This window comes from Trachypithecus francoisi, unplaced genomic scaffold (genome assembly GCF_009764315.1).
Source record: "Trachypithecus francoisi isolate TF-2019V2 unplaced genomic scaffold, Tfra_2.0 Lachesis_group5, whole genome shotgun sequence".
In the NCBI taxonomy this organism is placed as follows: Eukaryota; Metazoa; Chordata; class Mammalia; order Primates; family Cercopithecidae; genus Trachypithecus; species Trachypithecus francoisi.
Window position 1 is genome coordinate 148,634,589 of NW_022681470.1, and position 18,274 is coordinate 148,652,862.

Genomic DNA, 18,274 nt, shown 5'->3' on the forward strand with positions numbered 1-18,274 from the left:
TGTAACAGCATCACAGTCAGCGCTGGGCTGCCTCCTGTGATCCCTGATCTCATTCTGTCCCTGGTCCTCTCTGTCCCTGTGGTCACGTTGCAGTGTTAGGTTTGGGGTCTCGGGGTGAGTGGGCTGCGGGAGTCACCTCCCTCTCAGAGCCTTGGGGTCCTCTGCGGAATGGGGCATGGTCCTCCCCCACAGTGCTCAGCATGGTGGCTGGCCGTCCCTCTGTGCCTCCGTGCGTCCACCCGGCGCGGGGCAGGGGCGGGGCGGGGCACACACAGGGCTCTTTGTGCCTGGGCTGCTTCATTAGGAGGCGGCCCCCGTCACTGGGCCCAGAGCAGCTGAATTAATTAGCTGGGAGCCTTCCCTCTTGGCTAATTGTGCCGGAGACGCTGTCGTCACGGCGGGTGGCATGCAGGCGACCATCATCCAGCCGCAAAGACCTCAGTCCCCTGGGCCGGGTCACCTGCCACGTCACCCCCAGCTTCTCTGTGCCTCAGTTTCTTCAATCGGGGCGTGCCTGACGTGAAGGTCCCTGGGACCCCAGAACTCACAGACGTGCCTTTTGCAAGGGGAAGAGGTTAGGAGATGACAGAGCCCCTGCCCTGGGCTGGGGCAGGTGGGGAAACTGAGTCACACAGAGGCAGAGCTTGCCAGTGGAGGTTTCACAACATTGGACTGGATCCTGAGGCCCGGGAATTCCACCATGCTCAGGTGTGTGCTGGCCAGCGGCGTCCCCGGAGCCAGCCATCCACAAGCCCTGTCTCCTCCCTCCATCCTCCCAGCCGCCCCCTCCCAGCCCTAGGTGGGCTGTTGCTACTGCCCAGAGAGGGAAACTGAGGCCCATGGATGACTATGAAGGATACGGGCTCTATAAAATGCTCATCCCAAGGCCTGATCCCAAAACGATGCACATAACTAATGAATGAGGTTCGCAGCTTTGGGGACCCCCAGACATTCCTCAAAGCTGCACCCCCTCCCCTGTAGACTCCAGACCCACTTCTAAATTGTTATTATTTTATGATTATTATTACTATTATTTGAGGCAGGGTCTTGCTTTGTTGCCCAAGCTGGAGTGCAGTGGTGTGATCATAGCTTCCTGCAGCCTCCACCTTCCGGGCTCAAGCCATCCTCCCACCTCAGCGTCCCGAGCAGCTGGGTCTACAGTCGTGCACCACCACGCCGAGCCAGGCTGGAGTGCAAAGGCACGATCTCAGCTCACTGCAACGTCCGCCTCCTGGGTTCAAGGGATTCTCCTGCCTCAGCCTCGTGAGTAGCTGAGACGACAGGTGTGCACCACCTCACCTGACTTCGTGTTTTTTTTTTTTTTTTTCATATTTTTAGTAGAGACGGGGTTTCACCATGTTGGCCAGACTGGTTTCGAACTCCAGACCTCAAGTGATCCGCCCGCCTTGGCCTCCCAAAGTGCTGGGATCACAGGAGTAAACCACCACGCCTGGCATCCACCGCCAAATTAGGAATGCAAAAGTCTCCTTCAAGTAGGGCAAGGCCCCCACATACAGACACACGCGTTTGAGGTTTATGCTCATTTTATTATAAAAAAATACGGAATCCAAAGTTGATTGTGACGGGAGAGGGGAGGCCCGGTCGCCAGCTCCAGGCCTGGCAACGCGGCCCGCCCCGCCGACCCCCTACAAAAGCCCTCTGCCCACCCACCACCACCAGGCGTGCCTCGAGCCGCCGGCCGGCAGCCATACACAATATATATTTATATATAATATATATAAAACACAGAATCAGGAAAGGCGGGTAGAAATATGAAATCCGTATAAATGCGTTGTTTCCTTCATTAACGTGTCTTCAGGGAGGTGTTTCTTGTTTTTGGTAGTGGTTCCCTCCCTTTTGTCCTTTTCTCTGTTTCTTAGAAACATTATCAGGTCACAGAGTCGAGGGAGGGGCTCTGACAGACGAAACGAGCTTATTGCAAAGTGCAGCTTCTACTCTAAAAGTCCACCCCACCCCCCCACCAAAATAAAAGACCCCCTAAAAAGGGCTGAAGAAACATAAATGGTCCAGTCCGTCCTCAGGAATACATGGAAAATAAAATCACAGTTTGCACTTGCTGGCTCTATTTACAGGACTAGAAGGTCTTCTCGGCCTCGGAGAGGACCGTGTGAGGCGGTGGGGACGGGTAGGGGGCTGTTTGCATTGGCCTAAGACATGGGCGGACTGTGATTCTGAAGGGCCAGCGCCCTGGGGCCAAACACTGGCTGGGAGGAAATTACCAGGAGGATGCGGGTGGGCAATAGGGTATGAGGCCCCCCAACCACGATTGGGGTGCTCACCACGCACCCCTTCCGGCTCGGACTCACCCAACCTGGAGCACCACGGAGGACCGTGGTGGGCTGCAGCCAGAGCCCCACAAGTGGGGTGCAGAGCAGAGAGGAGCAGCTGTGTTCCCGACCCCACGTTCTGCGTTCCCCTCCCCCAGGCCGGGGCACAGGGACCCCGCCCCCCTGCAATGGCAAGGAATAAATTAAATTAAAAACTCAAGTCTTTTTGATCCAACCATGAAAAATACACTTAAAAAAAAAAATCGCCAAGAGGTTCCCGGGTTCTCCGACACCCCAGAGGAGATGGCTTGGCCAGGGGCTGCATCAACACCCCAGCCCCTCAGGCCTCGGGGGGGCTCTTGGTCCTCCCTGAGGGCTGGTCCTGGGGCGGGTGGATGGCCCCTGCCCGGTGGGGGCAGCACCAGTGGAGGGAGAAGCAGCGTCTCTATTTGGTCTCAGAGGCGGGGGCCGCAGCTGGGTCCAGAGGGCCGAGGTCAGGCGGTCCAGGCGGGGCTGTCCAGGCAGGGCCGACATCCTGCGAGGCTGGGACTAGGAACCCAGGAGGGTCCAGAGCAGGGGCATGGTGCTGAGGAAGAGGCGGCAGCCGCCGAGGCGGCAGCCGCCTAGGCTGCTGCATGAGTTATTGCTGGTGAAGATCGGCTCAGGAGGCTCGTACAGGGTCTCATCTGGGGGTGGCAGACACAGCATGCTCAGCGGCGGCCCGAACCCCACTCGGCTGCTCCCAACGTGCCGCCCAGCCTCAGGGTGCACATCTGCCCAATGGGCTCAAAACCCCACCAGGCAGGCCCTCGGCTCCCTCTTGGTGCCATCCCTGATGCCCACTCTCCGGGCAGTCACTTGGCCTCAAGTGGGGGACCTGGCTGTTGAATTCAACATTCACTCTTTAATCTTTTTTTTGCATTATTATTGTTATTATTGCTATTGTTGTTGTTATTATTATTATTATTTGAGACGGAGTCTCACTGTTGCCAGGCTGGAGAGCAGTGGCACTATCTGGGCTCACTGCAACCTCCACCTCCCGGGTTCAAGCGATTCTCCTGCCTCAGCCTCCTGAGTAGCTGGGATTACAGGCACCCACCACCACGCCCAACTACTTTTTGTATTTTTAGTAGAGACAGCGTTTCACCATGTTGGCCGGGATGGTCTCCATCTCTTGACCTTGTGATCCACCTGCCTCAGCCTCCCAAAGTGCTGGGATTATAGGCGTGAGCCACTGTGCCCGGCATGCTTTGTTTTGTTTGTTTGTTTGTTTGTTTGTTTTTTTTGAGACGGAGTCTCGCTCTGCCGCCCAGGCTGGAGTGCAGTGGCCAGATCGGATCTCAGCTCACTGCAAGCTCCGCCTCCTGGGTTTACGCCATTCTCCTGCCTCAGCCTCCCGAGTAGCTGGGACTACAGGCGCCCGCCACGTCGCGCCCGGCCCGGCATGTTTTGTTTTTTAGAGACAGAGTCTTGCTCTGTCACCCAGGCTGGAGTGCAGTGGCGTGATCTCGGCTCACTGCAGCCTCGGCCTCCTGGGCTCAAGTGATTCTCTCACCTCAGCCTCCCAATGTGCTGGGATTACAGGCATGAGCCACTGCGTTCAGCCAACCTTCACTCTTGAAGTTATGACATATTTGTAAGATGGGGAAATTGAGGATGGGGCAAGGCAGGGCAAGATGGGGAAACCCGAGGCCCCCTGTCCTGGCTCTTCTGAACATTCACTGGTTCTGTGGGTTTAGGACACAGGGGTGGGGGCCTGGATCCTGCCCGTTCCCCTGAGCACTTACTGGTGGGCCGCACATACACCTTCAGTCGTAGGCAGGGCCGGTCCACAGCATTAGGAGGCGTGGCCGCTAGAAGAGAGGGGATGGGGATGAGTGGGGAAGTGGCTCTTGGTGCCTGAGACCTCCTGGGGCTGTACTCCCTTCCCCACCTTGGTGAATCAACCCTAACCCCAGGTGGAGAGCCACCCATAAAACTCCTACTTGTACATCAAAGCCCCAGACACAATGCCCCGTTTCCCAGCAATCTCCTGCACATTTGCCCTGCCCCTCCCTCTATCCAATCCTGACTCCAAAACCTGGGAGTGTGTGTGTTTTTGTTCTGCTCTGCCTCACCCCAGGGCAGCACAGGGTGAGCTCAGAAAATGATGTATTTGTTTTCAAGCAATCAGCAAAGAGGTGATGTATTAATAGTCAAATGATTGACCTGGGTTCAAATCTCTGCCCTCTGAGAGCCTGTGGACAAGTCGCTCCCTCTCTGGGCCTCACCTGGCAACACAGTGTCTCTGGGAAATTGTTTGTGTGTGTGTGTGTGTGCGTGTGTGTAATGGAGTCTTGCTCTTGCCACCCAGACTGCAGTGCAATGGCATGACCTCAGCTCACTGCAACCTCCGCCTCCCGGGTTCAAGTGATTCTCCTGCCTCGGCCTCCCAAGCAACTAGGATTACAAATGTGTGCCACCATGCCTGGCTAATTTTTGTATTTTTAGTAGAGATGAGGTTTCACCATGTTGGCCGGGCTGGTCTTGAACTCCTGACCTCAGGTGATCCGCCCGCCTCGGCAGCCCAAAGTGCTCGGATTACAGGCGTGAGCCCCTGCATCTGGCCGTGAAAGATTATTTCCATACGGTTCTTATGCCCAAAATTCCAGCATCACTGCCTCTGCTTCTGGGCCCACAGAAGCCTCCTGGCGTGCAGTGGGGGCATCCGCAAGCATCAGGAGAGGAAGAAAAGGACGCCTGAAGCCAGGGCCACTGGGGTGTGCATGCGTGTGGACAATTGAACAGGGGTGGGTCCACGTGCACGCACACATGGATGTGGTCTTGCTGTCTCTGCCGGGCCCAGGGCGCCCAACGGCCTGGCACTCATGGCCACCACCTCTGCCTGCCCCCTAGAAGCCCCTCACACTGGAAGATGAAGATAAAAAGCACATAATAAAAATAACATTCGTCACAGAGATAGGACGAATAATTACAATAATTATCTTTATGAAACTGCCATCTCAGAAAGAAAAACATAATTTTTCTTATATTATGGGGACTTAATTTAAACACCTTCCCCCACTCCCCGACCCGCTTCTTCCTTGAATTAAAAGGGAAAAATCCAACTAGAGCAGAGATAGGAGACAATGGGGTCTTGTAAAGTTTAATTTCACACAGCAGGAGCTGGGTGGCAAGGCAGTGGTCCCCCTGCAGCCTGGGGACACAGACCTCAGATCCCCCACCCCACTCCCCATCCCTCAGGCCCTAAGATGCTGAGAAACCAGGGTCCCCATTCCACGGGAATCCCTCAGGCTCAGTGCCACGGCGGAAGCCACCAGTGTGACGCCATCATCTCTATCTCGGGTGGGCAGTGGCTGGACCCCACATTCCCCACCAAGGTCACAGATATCATGGCCAAGCAGGACCGGGACTCTGAATGGCGCTGCTGTGTTCCCCACCTGCCGCTGGCCTTTCATGGGGACAAAAAGGCCACCTTGGGACCCTCTGATGTGCAGCAGGGACCAGCAGCCTCCCTAAGCCCGGCCCACCATGGGGTCCTGCAGGGGTGAAACTCTCCAAGGCTGCTGCTACCCAACCTTCAGATGAAGAGCCCACGGTCCTCAGGGATTCTCCAAGCCTGGCATGAGTCCCAGGGAGATGTGGGGGTGGGTGCGGGTGGGGAGGACCTGGAGACCCCTACCCAGTCTGGGTGCGGCTGGTGCTGCAGAGGCCCTGTGGGGTTTTTTCTTCTTTTAAAGACAGGGTCTCACTCTGCCATCCAGGCTGGAGTGCAGTGGAGTGACCAGAGCTCACGCACTCCAAGCAGCCCTCCCACCTCAGCCCCCCGTACAGCTGGGACCACAGGCCCAAGTCACCATGCCCGGCTGACTGGTTTTATGTTTTTGTAGAGAGAAGGTCTCCCTAGGTTGTCCATTATGGTCTCAAACTCGTGGCCTGTGATCCTCCCGCCTAGGACTCCCAGAGTGCTAGGATTGCAGGAGTAAGCCCCAGCACCCAGCCTAGCTGTGGCTTCCACCATGCTCCCCTCCCCTCCTGGGCTCTGGACGCCTCAGTTTCCCTCCTCAGTGGGCTGGGGCGCGGGCACCCTGGTCTTGCTGTCGGGAAGGTGAGACAGGTCTATTGGTCCAACCACCAAGTGGTCTGAGCTGTAGGCCCGAGGTCACAATAGTGCAGCCTCAGTCCCCCTCCAAGCCTGTTTCCCCATCTGCAACGAGGGACGAGGACAATCCTGGCCTCCCAGGATGGTTGGGAGGATGGCGGGTCCATCATGCACTTGACACCTTGGGGGTCAGTGGCCAGCGCAGGCCGCGTCCCCACTCCGCTGCCCCGCCCACTCCCCGGCCCCACCCCACGGTCCCGCCCACCCCGCGGCCCCGCCCACCCTACACCGCCCACTCCCGGCCCCACCCCGCTGCCCCGCCCACTCCCGGCCCCACCCCCGCGGCCCCCACCACCTCCGGCAGCCCCGGCCCGACCCCACTTACAGATGTAGTAATACTCGTGGCCGGGCCGGAACTCGAAGCCCAGGGAGAAGGGCGTGAAGAGCTGGAACTTCTCCGAGAACTTGAGCGGCCCCCCGGGCGCGGCCGGCCGGTTGCACTCCCAGCGCTTGAAGCCGCGCTGGCGGTGGTCGCAGGAGGCGTGGCCCTCGCCGTTGACCATGTACAGCACGTAGTGCTCCATGCGCTCGGCCGGCGGCAGCGGCGCCCCGTAGTGCGGGCAGTAGATGTCCAGGTAGTCGTTGATGCTCACCTCCACCGTGTAGCCCCCGCCATCGTCCCCCTCGCCTGCGTGGAACCTGCGGGGACGGGGCGGCCAGAGGTCAGCGCCGGGAGCGAGGAACGGGACACGGGTCAGGGTGCGCGGGGAGGGCCGGGGTCAGGAGCACGGGGGATGGATCAGGGTGCAGGGTCAGGGGTCAGGAGCACGGGGTACGGGTCAGGGTGCGCCAGGGTGGCCGGGGTCAGGGGACAGGCGCACGAGGGACGGGTCAGGGTGCGCGGAGAGGGACGGGTCAGGGGACAGGTGCACGAGGAAGTCAGGCCGGGGAATGGGGGAGGGTCAGTTCGCAAGGTGGACTCAGCCTGGGGCCCTGAATGGTGATAGCGGCCAGCAGGTGGAGTTGCACACCCCGGTCACGGCGGGCTTCAAGGTTGGGAGTCAACGGTGTCTTGCCTGGCACTGCCCCCCCATCTCCTGCCTCAGTGTCCCCAACAGCCCCACGGCAGGGCCAGCAGCGAGGTGGGTGTCCAGGCAGGTGACATCTGGACCCCTGGGTGCAAAGGGCCGGCGTGGGGTTCCTGACTCCGGGCCTCTGCACAAGCTGTCCCTCCACTGAGAATTCCCTCTCCAGAAACTTAGCATCTACCTAACATGCTTAACATCTGTGCCACCTCCTCCAGGCAGCCCCCAGCCCTGCTTTCCTTCTGCACTCCCGCCTGTTGAGAAGGATGGGGGCAGGGTGGGAGACACAAGTAGGGCGTTCCAGCTTGCTCTGGGGCAAGCTCTGCCCCCACCCTGGCCTCAGTTTCCCCAAAGAGAATGGGGCTTGACATGAAGAATCCCCACACCCTCCTCTCAGCACCCCCAAAGTTCCACCCGCCACACCCCCCCCACACAGCCCCCCAGAGTTCCACCCGCCGCCCAGTTTGGAGGCATCCTGGGCTCCACTCCCAGCCCCAACACTGCCCTCCTGTGTGACCCTGTGAGCCCCACACCACCCCCCTCCTATCTAGAACCCAAAAACCTCCTGAGCTCCGGGCCCGGAATCCGGTGGCCTCCTGGTCTCCCTCCTGGGTGCCTGCACTCCTGACACCTCAGTCCCCTAGCCCTGCCTCCAAGCCTTTGCCCTGAGGTCCCCCAGACACAGCCCGCAGGCCCCTTCCTCCAGGGAGCCCCCTGACCCAGCCTCGTCTGTGAGGATAGAGGTCAGTTGAGGGAGGGACCGGCGGCTCCCCTTCCCTCACTGCCTCAGGCGATGGTGGCAGGAGCCCTTAGATCTTCCGGCTGTGGTCCCCAGGGCCCCTGTCATGTAACCGGCAGCCCGGACCAAGCGGGGCACCAGGGGGGCCCTGAGAGGGGCTCATTAGCACATAAAAGACTTGAACAGGGAGAAATGGGGGGTCCCCCACACTGCTCCTGCCTCCTCCCTCCCTGCACAGGCAGGGGAAACTGAGGCCCCATCAGAGTTGGCAGCACGTGGGCACAGGCTGCTCCAATCCCGGCCCTGGCACTGCCTCTGGGCCTGGCACAGCCGCCGCCACCCTGGTCTGCAGGGGTGAGTCCACCACCGGCCCCACGCCGGGTGCACTAATTGGCACAGCAGCTCGAGAGAGGTTGGTGGAATTATCAGATGGCATTGGCCCGGCCCCCCGCCACCCCGAGATGCCGCGCCAGGCGGGGCTGAGGGTTCCTGGGTCTCCAGGGGTGAGAAGGGGCAGGCAGGCCTGCTCACTCACACCTCAGTTTCCCCACTAGTGATCCGGCATGAAGATCTCCAGAGCAAAGAATTTCAAGGCAGGGGGGCGGAGGCGGTGAAGTCACCCTCCAGCCCTTCCCTACCTGGTTGGATTCGTCCAGGGACGGAGAGCTTCCCGGGCCTCCTTCATCATCCCTGTGGGCCCAGCACAGAGGACAGTGGGAGGGGGTGTTGCAGGGAAATCTCCCCAGGGAACCAGGCTTGAGGGGCAGGGGTCTGTCCAGGGCTTTGGAACCTTGCAGTTCTGGGCTAGGGGCTGGATTTCAGCCCTTGGGTCTCGAGGCCCATTCTCTCAGAGGCTCCCTTTCCCCTCTGTGCAAGAGGATGGTCCTCCTGGCTGTTGGACACTTGGGGTGCGTCCGCACAGATGCGGGGGCAGCCCCCAAACAGGCTCAGATGGAAACGGCTTGACCTTGGCCCACCCCTCGGGCTACCCCATTGGCCGGCCGGGCACAGGCGTCTCATTGACCCACTGGCCCCTCGGGCACGATCGATGCAGAAGCTGCTCCAGCCTTTTTGAAGTCATTTTCGTTCCTGCCCAGCCCAAGCAAAAGCCCATTGATCAGGCAGTCGATGGCAGCCAGGCTCAGCTCCCACCTGGGACTGCCCGCACCCAGGTCACCCTGCAGGAGAGGCCTCTGTGGAGGAACCACAGGGACGTCTGGGCTCCCTACCGCCCTCTGGCCTCAGTTTCCCCTCCTGTCCCAGCAGTGATCCCCAGGGAGCCACATTCAAGCCAAAAAAGGAACCTGGCTCCTAGCAGGAGGCTTCGTGAGACAGAGCAGCCTCGGAAGGTGGGCCCGCAGCACTAGCCCTGTCGGTCCCCCTCCAGCCTCTTGGTTCCCCAATGGTGCCTCCTTCCCTGGCGTCTGACACCACCGTGTTCCCTCTCCTCCCTTGTTGCCTTCGGTAAAACGTCAGAGACCAAGGCTTCTGTGTGGCTGAGCGGCCGGGTGCCGAGGCCCCTCCAGGATGCAGCGAGGGTCTGCCAGGGCCCAGCCTCCCCATATCCCAAGCTCGCTCCTCTGAATGCAAAGCAGACCCTGTAACACGTCAGCAGCGGCTCAAACCCCTCCATCCATTCTTGATCCTCAGAATAAAATGTACACCCCTCCAGGCCTATATGGCCCATCCGCTCCACCCTCCTCATCCTCCTCTCTCCAAGACTCCTCCCTTCCAGCCACACCAGCCTCCCAGCTGTTCCTGTTCCCACTGCCTGCAGTGCTGTTCCCTGTGCCCCGCCCCATATCACATCTGTTCCTTTACAGGGTTTGCTGTCTGAATCCTGGATCCTGAGGTTGGCCCCCTCTGTCCCTTCCCCAGGGCCCTACACAGGCCCTGCATACAGTGGCACTCAATATGTGTTTCTTGCCTGAACAAGTGAATTAAAAAGGTCAAAAGGTGAGGACTTTGAAATGCCAGAGTTGTCGGCAGCAGCCCGCAGGTGTGTGTATTGGGGGCAGGTCCTAGGGGAACCCCCACCCCCAGCTCTGGCTGCTGGCGTGGGGCCATTTTTTTCCCTTTGCATCTCTGAAACAGCGGCGGCCTTGCTGTGTTGGCGTTCCCGGTTCCAAGTTGGCGAGCGAGCCTGAGGCGGGCGCGTTGCCCCTGTTCAGGGTGGCGCCTGCAGCGGGGAGGGGGCCCCCACCCCAAAACTGCGCCTGGGGAGACGCAGACAAAGCCTTAGCTTCCTCCATTAGTGATAAAGCCTCGATATGCAAATCCTCTCTGGGAGCAGCAGAGAGAGACTGAAATTCTCACTAAGGGGTTAATGACTGAATTGGGATTTTTCCCAGACAGAGCAGGGTGGCAGCTTTTACTCCTCCGGGTTCCCTCTGCTGGCCACACCTTCCCCCCACGCTTGCTCAACCTGCAGGTGCCAAAGTCCACGCCTCCAGGCAGCCCTCCAGGCCCCAGGCAGAGCCTCATCTAGGCAGAGCCTCACCCTGCGGCCCACCTGGGCGGGCCTCCCGGCTGTCACCCGCTTCCAGCAAGCGGCCTGGAGCTAATTAGCTCCAATCGGGCAATTGTCAAGTCATTAGACGCTAATAGCTAAGCGACTAATTAGGAATCTCACCCAGAACTGGGTTGGGGGTGGGCTGGGCTGCCTTCCAGGACTGGAAACTGAGGCAGTGGTGTGGCCAGCAGCCAGGACCCTGTGGGTGGGCAGGTGGACGCCTGCGCCCGTCCCCATCTCTCTTCCAAGGTAGAGAAGCTCCCGGGGAGGCCCAGGCCGGCCAGATGAGCAGGCAGTCCGGGTCCTGAGGCCCAGCGTGGGGCTGAGGTCGCCCATCCCCTCCTGCCACCCCCAGCAAGACCTGCTGGGATGACAGCACCCACACCAGCAACCACACCTGGCTTTTCCAGGAACCAAAGAGATGTCCCCCGTGACTGAGGTCTGGCGCTTTTCCTCCTGCCCAGGACCTGGGTGGGACCTGAATGGAAATCAGTCCCCAGGATGGTGCAGGGTCTGCCTGAGAAAGGACAAGTATGGCCTTGTGGTGCATGAGGGTAAACTGAGGCAGGGCCCTAGAAATGAAGCAAAAGAGGAAAAATGCAACCGGAGGGAAAGGTAGACCGGGCAGGGTCGGCCCCGCCTGGGCCTCCATCACCGTGGGCGTGGGTGGCCCCAGTACAGAGTGCAGCGGGCGCAGTTGCTGTCAGTCACCCACCTTCCGGCCCCTCCCAGGGCTGTTCCTGGCTCCCCCTGGGCCTGCCCCAGGTGGCGACACCTGGACTGTGCCAAACTTCCGGGTGGCCTTGGGTGAGTCACCATCTCTCAGGGTCTTGGCTGCTCTGTCCATAAAGTGGGGGCCACCGACTCACAGGGCAGGTGGACGAGGGATGCACGGAGGTGGGGGGGCGCGCCACTGAATCTCTTGGCCAGACCTCACACCAGCCTGGTCTGGGAGCAGGCGTGGCACGAGCCCCCCCACCAGGGCCGGCTCGGCCACAGAGTTCAAACGCCTGCTTGAGGTTAAAGCAAAAACCCCGCCGGCTCGTCTGGTCCTCCACAGGCTCCCAGCCGTGTGTCTGGGGCGACGGGTACGGTGGGCACAGGGACGGGAGGGGCTCAGCCCTTCCCTGAGCAAGGTACAAAGCCCAGCTTTCCCTGAGGAACCATCTGCAAAAGAGGCCGGTCCCACACACAAGACCGCGGGGCAAGGCCTGGCGCATCCCGGTTCCTGAGGAGGAGAGAAGCCATGTCCCAGGGAACGCACGGCCACCGGGGCAGGACCCTCGTAGATGACAAGGAGACCACCAGCTCCACAGAAACGCTGCCATCCAGACCCCCATGAATGCACAACCCGCTGCCTCCGCTGTGACCCACGTTGGGCCGGTCCCCTGCAGACCTGTGGAGACGTCAGCCCAGAGACGGGGGGGAGGTCAAATCCCACTGCGTTCACAAGCCCCCACCACAGAGCCTCTGTTCCCTTCTCTGCAAACTGAGGCCGCCCAGGGAGGCCCGAGGTGGAGGCGGACGCCTGGGCCACTCATGGCACGCCAGGATGGGCAGAGACGGGGCAGACAGAGACTAAAGAGACTGTGAGACAAAGAGACCACGGAGCCTCGGCGGAAACCTCCTCCCCACCACAGGATCTGCCTCGGTTTCCCTTCTGGGGAGGGGACGCTAAACCCCTGGGACCACCCTCAGGCCTTTGCCCGTGCACACCAGGCCCTATCAGACGAGCTGCACCCACCGCAGGGCTCCGTCACCCCTGCTTCACGGAGCAGGCCTGGGGACTCCAGGCTGCTGAGCCACCTGCCCGACGTCACGGCCAGAGAGTCTGGGCACCCCACAGCCTCCAGGACCCCATCCTCAGGCCCCGAATCCCCCAGGCCCACCGCCCGGCTCTCCTAGCCCCCCAGTGCCGAGTGGACCAGCTTCTCTCAAACAAAACAAAAAACCCTCATGCAGCAAAACACGGCATCACCCCCTTCGAAGCTGCCTCCCCCAGAGGCCGAGGGACGCCGGCGGAGCCACGGGGAGCAGGGTGCCACATTGACCTCAGCCCTCTGCCGGGGGGGCAGCTCCTCCCTCGGGGACCGAGCCCTCGCCCAGGTCACCGTTTTCCAACTGGTGTTTGAGGGGAGCCCAGCTGCTGTCCACACCCGAGGGCCACTGGGTCCGTGGGGAACCCCAGGAGGGTGGCCGAAGCCCAGAGATGCCCGGTGTGGGCAGGCGCCCACCCAGTGCCCGCAGCCCAGTCCACATGGCTGCAGATTTCCAATAAGAAGGTGAGGACTCCCGGGGACCGCAGGCCCCTGCGTCCACCCTGCTCTGAGGTTCAATGGCCGTCTGCACTTGGGCCCTGGTCCCATCCCCAGGGGATGGAGGAGAGGTAGGGCCAGCATCGGGGTTGCTGTGGACTGTGCCAGGGCCACCACTGCCCCCACAGTGCAAGCCCTCTGACAGCCAGTGCTGCCCCCAGGCAGACACGCTTACATGCACCCCACACACAGACATGTACACACACCTGCACTCCATGCACAGACAAAATGCATGCATGCCACAGGCAGACACGCACACGGACCTCGGACACTGCAGACGCTCTGTGTACGGGCACGCACATGCAAACACGGGTGCCATACACAGGCACACTCATGCACACACACATGCACCTCATATGCAATCACGCAGACACGTGCAAACACGCCAGAGCTGTGCCCTGTGGCTTCACGCAGCCTCCTGCCACACACAGACACATGTAACCTGCAGCCGGCTATGACTCCAAGGCGTACCTGCACACCACCCCCTCCCCCGCCCCACACGCAAACACACAGAAGCAGCCGTGGGAATGCACACGTGGTGTCGTGAGCAGGGCAGGTGAGGGCAGCCGGCCAGGTCCAAGCCCCGGATGCCCCAGCCCAATGCAGCCCGGCTGGGAACAGGCCCAGAGACGCCTAGCTGCCAGCTCAGGTGTATCCAGCCCAGGTGGGGGGTGGGTCGGACAGACGCTGTGCAGTCACCAGTGGGGGTGGCAGGGCCGGCCGGCCAGACCACCGAACGGGGCCCCACCTTATAGCGGCTCGAGGAGGTGGGTGCGGGGCCCCCTGGGTGCAGGCAGTGCACCTCACAGCAGGGAGGGTGTGATGTGGAAACAGACCAGTTATTGCCTGGGCACAGGTGCCAGGCCAATGGGCAGAAGGGGCAGCCGGTGATGCTGCGGCACTGCCTGGGCCTGCGGGCCCATCAAGCACACGGAAGCACACGGTCCCGTGGTGCCCATGCTGCTGTCTGCCCCCCATCGCAGCCGCCCCCATCTCCCAGTGCCTCTCTGTAGGCCGCTCTCAAAGACTCGGGGTCCCTGCATCCCCCACACATCTGCCCGACCCCATCATCCCTCCCTGGCCAGCCCAGCCTCATACAGGCCTGCTGGCTGATGCCACCCCTCTCCCCAGGCCGATGCCCCTCCACAGAGTCCCCTTGGATACGGAGGCCCAGCGCCACCCCCTGCCATGCCCGCCACCCCGCCACCCAGGCACAGGTCACGGGCAGGTGCCCTGGACACCAGATCTGATAACTGCAGAGACCCCCAATGTCGGCAACGAAGCCCCGATTCTGGCCGGATCCCGGCTTCCCGGGAAGGTGCTCACCCAGCCCTGGGCCCCACTGCAGGGTGTCGGCTCCGTTCCCAGCAACCCTGGACACCGCAGGCAGGAGAGGAAGGAGGAGGCAGCCCCGGTGCTGCCCAGGTCGGCTGTTCAGACCAGCAAGGCCGTTCCCTCGGGCAGCAGTCTGAGCTGGGCAACCAGGTCAGACCCGGAGCAACAGGAGGTGGCTGGGCCAAGCCAGGCATCGGGGAGGCCACTTCCTTCCCCTGGCCGGGGGTCCTGCCCACAGCCTGCAGCCTGCAGCCCTGTGGCAGGTGGGGCAGCAGGACGGCCCTGGCGACCCCCTTCCTCCCCCGGTTCCCCGGTCCTCCTATGTTTGGCGTTTGCTAGAACAAAGGACAGGCCATGCTGGGGACGGGAGATTCCGCAGCTGAAACCAAAAACTTGGGCCAGGGAAGCGCTGCCCGCTGGACTCCCCGCACGGCCAGCGACAGCCTTAATCAAACCCACATGTGACCAGCACAGTGGGCGGCTCAGGGACCCGCTCTGAGGTGGGCCAGCCATCTCCCAGTGGCCCAGGGTCCCTGCCCTCAGCCCCCAGGGGCCCGACCCGAGGCTGTCGACCATGGTGGGGGGTGGGCCTGTGCGTGTTTCCCACCCCCATGGCGGATCACGGGCCGCCCTTGTCCCCGAGCCCGCCTCAAAGAGGCCCGTTCATGCAACTTTCCTCCCGGGGACCGAGGACAGCAGGAGACAGCGGGGACAAGGAGGGATGGCGGGCTCCGGAGGGCGGCTGGGTCGGCACAGGAAGCAGCTGGAAAACGGAGAGAAAGTGACCAGTGGCAGAAGAGTGAGGGGGCCGCCTTGGCCCCTGATGTGCAGCTCTGCGCGCCTTGGGAAGACGGTGACACCCTGAGTGCTGGGGCTGACTCCCTCCAGAGCCCCAGGACCCCCAAAGCCCCGGCTCCCACGGGACCCCCAGGGAAGCCGCAGCCTGCCCCAGTCTTGGAGACCCTGGGATGACTCCGAGGGTTCTGCCGATGTCCAGGCCATGGCCAGGCCCCGGCAAACTTTTCTTGCTCTGACCAACGGGGGCTTCTCCTGTCCCCCACATTGTGCCTGGCCCGGACCTCGTTCAAAACACGGTGGCCTGCGGCAGGCGGGTGGGGCATCTCGGCCGGGCGTGGCAGGCAGGGCACTGGGCCACCTGGGTCCCGCCCCAAGTCCCCCCTTTGCATGACCTTGAGCCAGCCCCTCATTCCCTCTGCACCTCAGTTTCCCGGTCAGCGCCCAGAGGACAGGAGAGGACTCCATCCCACTGCCCCTCCAGGGGCTGACCCCCAGCTCCCCCGCCCCTCAGTCTCCTTTCAAAGCTGGGTCCTTGGCCCCCTGGAGTGAAGCAGATGCTAGGTCCCGAGGGAGGGACACTCCAACTTCCCCAAGTTCATCTGGGGACCTGCGGGCAGGACGCCCCCACAGATCCCTCGAGGGCCACAGTCCCCCACCTCCGGTGCCAAGGTCCCCAGGGATCCCCACCAAATGCGAAACCTAGAGGGCTCCCCAGAGAGGCGGGTGGATCAGGGGTCCCCCAAGTCCAGGCAGGCAACTCAGGGGCTACCCGGCATCAGAGGGTGTCAGAGGGGTTCCCCAAACTCCAGGAGACGTCGGCGCTCTTGGGGATGTGGGATGCGAGTCCCCAAAGTCCGCGGGGCAATGGGGCGCCACGGGGGAGGCAGGTGCGAAAAGGGTGAGTCCCCCAAACTCCGGGGGGCCGAAACTCCCTGGGGGGCTCCCTCGGGAACCGGGCGCCCGTATCCCGGAGGCGGCGCGCGCGTAGGGGGCGCCCGGAGCTCGGGGGACGCGAGGCCGGGCGCGGCGTGGGGGACGTTGGGGGGTCTCCGGGCGCCCCCCGCGCGCTGCCGCGCTCACCTGGGGTTGCTGCGGTTCCAGTAGACGGCGTAGCGGTCCGAATTGGCGCGGGCGGCGTCCTCGGCGCGCGCGAAGGGCGGCGGCGGCAGCGGTAACAGCAGAAGCAGCAGCGGGAGCAGCGGGCGCTGCGCGGGCGCCATGGCCCCGGTCCGGCCGCCGCGCTCGCTCTCCCGGCCGCCGCCTGCCAGCCGTCTCCGCCTCCTCCGCCGCCGCCGAGCGGGCGGGCGGAGGGCGGGCGGGAGGAGGGCGCGGCGGCGCTTGGAGATCCCCGGCCGCCCCCGCCTCCGCGCGCGCGACCTCGGGCGCCGAGAAGTCAGGCGGCGGCGGGGCGGGGCGCCGGGGTCGCCCCGGGCGCGGGACCCGGCCGCGCGGACTGTCGGAGCGCGGGCCGCCGCCGCCGCACCCGCCGGGGAGGGGCCCGGGCTCCGGCCTTTGTCCCGCCCGAGCGCCGGGAGGGCCGCGGGCGCCCCCTCCCGCCGTGCCCCAGCCGCACGGGGACTGGGCGGGGGTCTCCAGCCTGCGCCCGCCCCCTGCCCCGGCCCACCCCGTCGCAGGCTCATCCCCCGGGGCCTGCCCCAGCGACCCCGATTCTGCGCGCCCCCCGCCGGCATCCGCGTGGCCCGGCCCGCGGTCTCCGAGCAGCGGGGACGCACCCTGCCTCTCGCGCCCCCAAGTACTCCTCCCGGCCTGGCCCTGGGTCCCGGGCCTCTCACCTGCCGGGTTCCAGCGCTATCCGCAGCCTCACAAACCCCGACGCACGCGTCCCAAATCGGGCTCGGCCAACTCCAGCCTCCCTGCGGGGGTCGGGGCAGAGTTTCAGAGGGGCGCTGGCCAAAGTCCAAAGCTGCTCGTGCTGCGGCCTCCCTGGGGCCCTCCTTGGAGTCGCCTCTCCGGACCGCGCTGTTCCCTAGGGATGGAGTAAGTCCCTACCTCAGCCCTAAGGGTGCCGGGCGCATAGTAGTTGGACAGGTGCGGAGTCTGAGCAGCTGGGGATGGGATCCAAGAAGCCCAGAGTGAAGCCAGTCTCCACGCAGGAATCCTGCAGCAGGGGAGGGCCGCTGCCCGGGGGCACAGCTTACGCAAGGGCCTGGGGTCTGATCTGTTTGGGGAATGCCCAGTGATTTCTCCTCCTGGGAGGCTGACACAGGCGAGGAACTGGGGTCCTGGCCTCTATTTTGTCTTTTTTCCAATCCAGACAGGGTCTGGCCATGTTGGCCCTGCTGGTCTTGAACTCCTGGGCTCAGGCGATCTTCCCGCCTCGGCCTCCCAAAGTGCTAGGATTACAGGCGCGAGCCACTGCACCCGGCCTGCCCTCTGTTTTTATCCTTATTCATGCCACAGCCTCCCTCACCAGACTCTTGAGCTTGTGGAGGGTATGCTGCCACCAAGTGCTGGCTGGACTTTACTGGCGATGCCCAGATCGTGTTGTACCTCTCTGAGTTAGTTTCGTTCACCAGGCCCAGTGCAGGAGAGGGAACCGCAGTGCAGGCGCTGACAGCCCTTGGACCTGAAGGTCCCTGTATGAGGCATTACCCAAACTCCTTGCAGGGACCGTGAGCCCAGAGATGGTCAAGCTAACCTGTGCCCCAGCAAGGTGGGGTGGGGACGGGACCCACCACCGCCCCACAGCGCTGCGATGTGGTGGGCTTTGTCCTGTGTCTCCTGCGGCGTGCCCTCCTCCCCCCACTCCCCAGCAGGCCACACCACCCTTCTTTAGTTTGGGCTGTGTCCTGTTGGGAAGTCCTTCACTTTTTCTTCCTGTTAAAATCCTGCTCTTCCAGAAAAGTCTGTCCCACCCAGTGCTCTAGCGTCCCTGCCAGGACAAGGTTCTCAGTTCTCTGCCCTCCAGGGAGCTCAGCCCATTTGTTCTGAGCTCCAGGTCTCGTCCGCTGACCCCACTACAGACGTCCCAGGCTGAAGGCCCAGGGCTGGCCGGGTGTGTCTTCAGTGAAGGGTGAGAACCTGTCCCAGGTAGTGGCTAAGGCAGGCCCTGAGTCACCTGCCAGGCCCTCTAGACAGA

The 18,274-nt window shown here is 62.6% G+C and overlaps 1 protein-coding gene across 1 annotated transcript; it reads right to left on the reverse strand.

Moving 5' to 3' along the window:
- Window positions 1-1,526: 1,526 nt before the first annotated feature.
- On the reverse strand, window positions 1,527-16,455 carry EFNA2 (ephrin A2). The gene is made up of 4 exons (XM_033199638.1): window positions 16,255-16,455; window positions 6,776-7,089; window positions 4,076-4,141; window positions 1,527-2,974 (listed from the first exon to the last, which is right to left on the reverse strand). The coding sequence occupies exons 1-4, from the start codon at window positions 16,392-16,394 to the stop codon at window positions 2,838-2,840; spliced, it is 657 nt and encodes a 218-aa protein (XP_033055529.1). The 5' UTR covers window positions 16,395-16,455; the 3' UTR covers window positions 1,527-2,837.
- Between the last annotated feature and the right edge of the window lie 1,819 nt (window positions 16,456-18,274).

Bases quoted from the DNA above. Each gene is read 5' to 3' on its own strand.
- EFNA2 (XM_033199638.1), bottom strand. From the start codon at position 16,394: ATGGCGCCCGCGCAGCGCCCGCTGCTCCCGCTGCTGCTTCTGCTGTTA. The intron at 7,090-16,254 runs GTGAGCGCGGCA...CCGTCCCCGCAG, and splicing joins TGGAACCGCAGCAACCCCAG to GTTCCACGCAGGCGAGGGGG. The intron at 2,975-4,075 runs GTAAGTGCTCAG...TGCCACCCCCAG, and splicing joins GGTGTATGTGCGGCCCACCA to ATGAGACCCTGTACGAGCCT.